At 35.3% G+C, this 7,500-nt stretch overlaps 1 protein-coding gene across 1 annotated transcript; it reads left to right on the top strand.

Annotated features, from left to right (window-relative positions):
- Positions 1 to 2,198: 2,198 nt before the first annotated feature.
- Positions 2,199 to 6,118, top strand: LOC137625031 (uncharacterized). The gene is given in 2 exon segments (XM_068355964.1): positions 2,199 to 4,680; positions 4,683 to 6,118. Coding segments are annotated over 2 exon segments (3,060 nt in total). The 5' UTR covers positions 2,199 to 2,279; the 3' UTR covers positions 5,342 to 6,118.
- The last annotated feature ends 1,382 nt before the right edge of the window (positions 6,119 to 7,500 follow it).

Raw genomic sequence — 7,500 nt, 5'->3', positions numbered from 1 at the left:
AAAAATTTAATTTGAATATTGCTATTGAAGTCTGTGCTTGTGTAGAGACTTGAGTTTGAGTATTTTGACCACCTTATCTTCCAGTTTATGAAAAAAGCAGAGTTATCTTATAAGTATATGAGTCATCTTAAGAAAATAGGCAGTAAAATGCCTTTGAAAGAATTAAACTCGACCTCCCCCACCCCATTTTCAAGCTCGTACTTTGCTGGAAAAAAATTGTCTCTGTCCAATCTCACACAGGAATGAGACCAATGTTACAGAACCATGAGATATGTCCCATCCTTCATTTACACTGAAGGGAAAAAGCAGGTGTGGGAAAGTTTCTATAATTCTGAAAGTAGCCATCATTCAATGACTATCAGAAGATGAATAAAACTTTTTGGATTTTTCTATAATTCTGAAAGTAGCCATCATTCAATGACTATCAGAAGATGAATAAAATTTTTTGGATTTTTCTATAATTCTGAAAGTAGCCATCATTCAATGACTATCAGAAGATGAATAAAACTTTTTGGATTTTTCTATAATTCTGAAAGTAGCCATCATTCAATGACTATCAGAAGATGAATAAAATTTTTTGGATTTTTCTATAATTCTGAAAGTAGCCATCATTCAATGACTATCAGAAGATGAATAAAACTTTTTGGATTTTTCTATAATTCTGAAAGTAGCCATCATTCAATGACTATCAGAAGATGAATAAAACTTTTTGGATTTTAGAAATTATAATCAAGACTGAGGATAGGGTTAAGAAAGCTTGCTGTTATCCACACGATTCTTACAAAATCTTTAGAAGTGTCTACATAATAAATTATTTCTTTGAAGTATTGTTTGCTTTCATGGTTTTCAATATGTTCAAAGTTGGAGCAAATGCTTTTTTGTTGGCCAGGCGAACATGAGTCTTTTTATAGTTTATATATGACATATTTGTTTTTGACGTTAATAGTTTATATATGACATATCTCTTTTGACATTACTTTTTTTAGAATGATTTATTGTTAATTTGTTCTCTTCAGTTATTTATTTCCTTATTTCCTTTCCTCACTGGGCTATTTTTCCCTATTGGAGCCCCTGGGCTTATAGCATCTTGCTTTTCCAATTAGGGTTGTAGCTTGGATAGTAATAATAATAATAATAATAGGTTACATTCTAGAGGGTTATGATGATTGAGTGCTAACAGCAGCCTATCAATATTGCGCAAGCTTCAATGTTGCATAATATATTACCCACGTGTGTATTCATACCGTATAGACATGAAAGTATGTTCACATCACATGTTTCAATTAATACGGTATGTACATATTAACCTACTATAAACAGAGTAGCGTACATAATTTCCAAGTTTTATTTACATACTTTTGCTACTCGAACAAGGTTTTCCTTAGTGTTCTTGACAGTCTTATGTGTATTATTATTATTATTATTATTATTATTATTATTATTATTATTATTATCCAAGCTACAACCCTAGTTGGAAAGGCAAGATGCTATAAGCCCAGGGGCTCCAACAGGGAAAAATAGCCCAATGAGGAAAGGAAATAAGGAAATAAATAAATGAAGAGAACAAATTAACAATAAATCGTTCTAAAAAAAGTAACAACGTCAAAACAGACATGTCACATATAAACTATAAACAACATCAAAAACAAATATGTTATAAATAAACTATAAAAAGACTCATGTCCGCCTGGTCAACAAAAAAGCATTTGCTCCAACTTTGAACTTTTGAAGTTCTACTCATTCAACTACCCGATTAGGAAGATCATTCCACAACTTAGTAACAGCTGGAATAAAACTTCTAGAGTACTGCGTATTCAAGACGATATGGTATTTCACCTTATACCTTTTTCATTCACCACCCAGTTTCTCTTTTTTCAGAGGGTGAGTTAGTCACCAAACATTCATAATTTTATTAAGTCTATATTGCCTTTCAGAAAAGGCAGTTGAAAAGGTTAGGAAAAGTAAATATGATAGAGAAATTATCTCGTAATCCATAAAGAGACAGGAAATCATTATAACAGTGTGCGGTGCTCATAATGAACCTCTTTCTTTCTATTGCTTATACAAAACAAGTAACAATTCTTTACATAAGGCTTGACAATATGGTAAGCGTGTTTTTTTTTTTTTTTTTTTTTTTTTTTTTGTGTGTGTGTGTGTGTGTGTGTGTGTGTGTGTGTGTGTGTGTGTGTGTGTAATATCTGTTTTATATCGATCTCGGGTTATTCTTTAGCGTACTAACGCCGTCTTGTTTTTAGTGGCGTTCAAGGAATCCGAGAAAGATGGACGAGGAACATTGTCCTAAAGTTGGCGTCAACAATTTTCGTCAGCTGAAGACCAGAATCGTCAGATTCCTTATAACTAGTTCTGTTCTTCTGATTTTCATTAGCACTGTTTACTTCAATTTACAGGAATACCAACGTAAACGTAAACTGGTTTACACCTCCAGATCAGATCACCCTCCCGCTCTTTTTCCTCCTTTTACTCTTTGTGTGTATCCATTGTTCAACCCACTTCATCTAGTTTCGTTAGGACTCAACATATCTGTGGATAACACTGACGATCTGGATGACAACATCAACAATCTGAACGGCCTCGAAAGAGACATGGTCGGAAGCGAATTGGTGGAGAAAGCGGCCTGGAAAGTAGAGGACTTTGTTGAGGAAGTGCGGTTGGGCAACTCTGTCCTGGAATCATATGTCGCCGGGAACGTCTCGTCAGAAATGTGGCACCGTTCTTTCACACCTCTTGGTCCATGCTGGATGTTCATCGCCCCAGTTGATGCTAGTCTACGCCACCATGAACTGACCATCAGCTTACGTCGCAAGCCACTAGGCTTACAGCAATGCAAGTGGCTTCAGGAACTTGGAAGTGGAAATTATAGTGATAGAGAAATGTGTATGTCACTATCGAAAAAGTGCAACACTTCATGTGTTTGGGAAGCATATCTCCAACAAATGTTTCATATTCTATTTGGGTTCATTTCCTCAACATATTATACTTACAATATCGATACAAGAGTAATGGATTTGAGGGTTTTTACTGGACAAACTTACGAGGTATTCCCTTATCATATATTAGATTTAACATTAGGCAAAGATGAATATTCAGAGAAGTGCTTCTTTAATATAATTTCTGAGGAAATTCACAAGCAATCCAATTGTTTGCTCATGAATAGCACGAACATTTTGAAACTGCCCATAAACAGATTTTGCATTATTGGACAAGAAATTTCCATAGTAAGTAATGCGTATATTGGTCTCTCCGACAGGGATAGAACTCGTATGGAATATCTGTGCAAACCAAAGAAGGGAGAGCACCGCTGGAAACTAAAGGGTCAACAAATACAAAAGGAACATCAGTCTGTCACTTTGAAGTTAGCATCTTCTTTGAATGCTAATTTCTACAAGAAACTTGCATATCCATTAAGTAAGCTTCTTGAAGACATAGGAGGTAGTCTAGGTCTTTTTTTAGGCATATCTCTACTAGATCTTTGGCTTTTTATCCCCAAGTTTTTCTTCATTATCAGAAGAGGAAAATACATTGCAGGAAGTGTTGTTTTGCAAGAACATGGTGCATGTGCCAACAATAAACATTTCAGTATAAAACATTTTACCGAACTGTACAAATTTTCAGGGGCTTTATGTTTAGCAATACCATTCTGCATTCAGTGTTGGGTAATTGCTGATTCATATATTTATGACTCCCAAATAACTTCAGTTTCAATTGAACGCTTGTATGATGACAATGGATTACATCAAACTAATCTATCGTTGAAAGAGGCATTGCTGGTGCATGTTGCAAGCCGGTCTCTTGGGTGTCAATTGCTCTATCTATCAGATTCAGATAAATGTTTGTTTCACTGTCTACTCGAGGTTATACCCAACTTGCCCTTGAGTTCTAAATACTTGGAAGACTTGCCTATTTGCCACCTTTCCCATGTAAAATTTCCCAGAATAAGATACGTCCTCCAAGGAGATACAGATTCAACTTCGTTACCATCGCGTATTGGTTCCTGCGAGAGTAAATGTGAATCACTCACATCCGATGTTTATTCAGCAAAACATGTAAAACCAATTGTATCCTATGAGTCATCTTCATCGTTTATAGATGCTATCTGTAGTTTTGGTGGCGTTGTTGGACTTTACTTTGGCTTTTCAATGCAATTGCTTCTACAGTTCTTCTGTAGAGGAAGAACTCATAGAATATGTTCTATTACCTGGTATTTTGCAACATTCATAATATGCTTAATGTTGTCTTATGGCCCGCTGAAGAAATTTTTCTATGAGCACCCTGTGTACAGTGAAACTTCATCGCTGCTTCTTTCCACAAAGCATCCTCCTACTATAACGATATGTATGTGGCCACCATTTAACTTAAAGAAATTATTTAAAGTTTTAGATTCTGATGATTCTTATGAAGACATAATTCACAAGGACCTTCACTCGAGAAATGATACTGTTGCTAAGATTATCCTATCTCTAAATAACTCTGGCTTACCAAGCCAATATAGTCCGAAAGACTTGTGGGTAAACATCGCGTGGTCCATAGAGGATTTGAACATTTTTGCTGGTGGTCAAATAACATCCTTCAATAGATCTATTTTCGGTACATGTCATTTCATTGACTGGAGTAGTCGTTATGATGCTGAATTTGACAGCGATATAAATAACATATACTGGATTTAGATCCCTCCCTAAAAGATATTGTTCCTGCTTTTTATGCCTTAATCCACAGTCAAAAGGATTTCTTACCTGTTGCTCAAGATGTACTAGGACAAACCAAAGGTTCACTAATGACGTTGGAGTCCGTTTCAACCTGGACAGGGCGAGCTGAGATTCTTTTTAATTCAGCGGAGTGTACCTTACAATGTCTTGATAACTTCCTCGTGGAAAAATTGGAATGTCTTCTCCCATGGGTTGAATGGCGCTCAGACCTTGGCCAGTGTAATTTCACACAGCTCATGCACTTTTTGACTTCCCTGTGGCTCTTAAAACCAGGCTTTGATTCCGTGTATAAAAGTTTTCTAGATTCGGATATGATTTCTTTTTGTAAAGAGATGTGTCAGTCCAACAGCATGTTGCTTTACAGTATTAATTTTGATGATATTGGTTTGAAGGTAGGGGATAGATTTGTTGTGCATCTTTTACCCGTCAACCCTGAAGATGCAAGGAGTTATGACGTGAGCCTTAGGATCGAAACAGCTTCAAGCGAGACTGTGAGAGAAGTCGATGGATATCCTATAACTCAGTTAATGGGTGATATAGGAGGAATTATCGGGTTAACCATGGGCGTCTCACTCCTTTCGATTGTTTTGGCACTTTTAAAAGAGAAAGCTCCTTGAAATATCATGGAAAATGTCAACTTTTGAAAACAGAAAACGAAACATGAAAAAAATGTTGGAACAAAATCTTGAAACATTGATCAAATGTATATATGGTCAGTCTCTAGGGCGTTGTCCTGCTTAATAGGGCAATGTCACTGTCCTGTCCCTTGTGTCTGCCATTCATGAGCGGCCTTTAAACCGTTTAAACCTAAGAGCATTGAGGAAAATGCATAAAGGAGTGCATGATGGTCAATTTATTACATTCAATAGTAACCTTCTGCTGAAAACTCTTACCTGGCTCGTACAGTGGTAACGTGTTTGCCTAGCATTCACGTGGTGGCAGATCGATCCCTGCACGGGACCCTGAGTTTGAGCTGTTTACGGGGGAGGCTACTGCTGTGGTTAGGCACCACAGTAAGGGCTTGAGCTTCCCCGGCTGACGTTCTGGTGAGCATCTATTCTGATGAAACTGGAACTGAAACCCGACATCTTTAATCTTTAATGTAGGTCGGAAAAAAAAGATAGTAACTTTTACAGTTGATAGAATAATGCGTTTTACCTTTTATTTATATTTGTTCAATTCAGTTATATATGATAAAGATATCTAAGATGTGAATTGGCTTCAAGAAGAATGAGTCCAGGTAACATTGATTAGAAACTGTGAATACTGTTTTTCTTTGTGCTAAATATCATCATAAAGGTTTAAAGGCCACTCATGAATGGCAGAGGCAAGGGACAGTGACATTGCCCTAGAGACTGACCATAAATACATATGATCAGCCCCCTCTCCACCCATGCTAGGACCAATGAATGAATGAATGATTTAAAGTTTTCAGGCATCCTGACATCTAATGCTAGGACCAAGGAGGGCCAGATATTGGCTCCCAATGACAAAGCAGATAGATCGATAGGCTCCCCCAAACTCTAATTCACAAGGATGGTGAGATTGCTGCCACCAAAGGATTTAACGAGTTTAAGCGGGACTCGGACCCAAGTCTGGCGTTCACCAGTTAGGAACGTTACCACATCGGCCACCACAATGAGTGAAGAGTCCTTGGCCTTAGTTGGAAAACTCTTAGCATACATTTTCATAGTTTTATTGAACTGCGACATAATTCTGAAGTACCAATGATAAGGCATTCATATTATAATTATTATTATTATTATTATTATTATTATTATTATTATTATTATTATTATTATTATTATTACTTGCTAGGCTACAACCTTAGTTGAAAAAGCAGGATGCTATAAGGTCGGGGGCTCCAATATGGAAAATAGCTCGGCTAGGAAAGGAAACGAGGAAAAATAAAATATTTCAAGAGCAGTAACAACATTAAAATAAATATTTCTCATATAAACTATAAAAACGTTAACAAATCAGGAGGAAGAGAAATAAGATAGAATAGTGTGCCCATCAAACTTACGAATAATAATAGATAATCCAAAACATTATGTGCCCAGTATCCTGATTGAATCTCATAATACTAAAAGATGTATTATTAGGAAAAGCAGGCAGGATTATATAAGCCCAAATGTTCCAACAGGGAAAAAAGCCCAGTGAGGAAAGGAAATAAGGAAAAACTAGAAAAGAAGTTTTAGAACAATAATAACATTAGAATAAATCTTTCATTCATAAACTATAAAACTTGAAAATAACAAGAGGATAAACTATAGAATAACAAGAGGAAGAGAAAGAAGATAGAATAGTGTGCCTGAGTGTACCCTCAAGCAAGAGACCCTGGTGTGTATTATAAAAATTCAGAATACAACATTCCTACTTTCTAAGATAGAATAACTTATTACTCTAGTTTTATTCATGTAATTTCTCCTTATGGGAATTATTATGTTGATTTTTTACCTACCTTCATCTCCTGAATTTGATTCAAGATTTACTGTCTGTTAAAGAATGTTAATTTACGATTTAGCTAACTATAAGCTGTGCATGATTATATAACTATACAATAAAGATAAGAAAAAATATTTGCTCATCTTTAAACCTTCTTAATGTGTGACCAGGTATACATTATGATTATTATTATAATTATTACTATTATTACTATTATTATTATTATTATTATTATTATTATTATTATTATTTTCAGCCAATCTACAACTATTGTTATTATTATTGTTATTATTATATTATTGTTATTATTATTATTATTATTATTATT

Source organism: Palaemon carinicauda, chromosome 31 (genome assembly GCF_036898095.1).
Source record: "Palaemon carinicauda isolate YSFRI2023 chromosome 31, ASM3689809v2, whole genome shotgun sequence".
NCBI lineage: Eukaryota > Metazoa > Arthropoda > Malacostraca > Decapoda > Palaemonidae > Palaemon > Palaemon carinicauda.
This window is presented reverse-complemented; position numbering and strand designations above follow the sequence as displayed.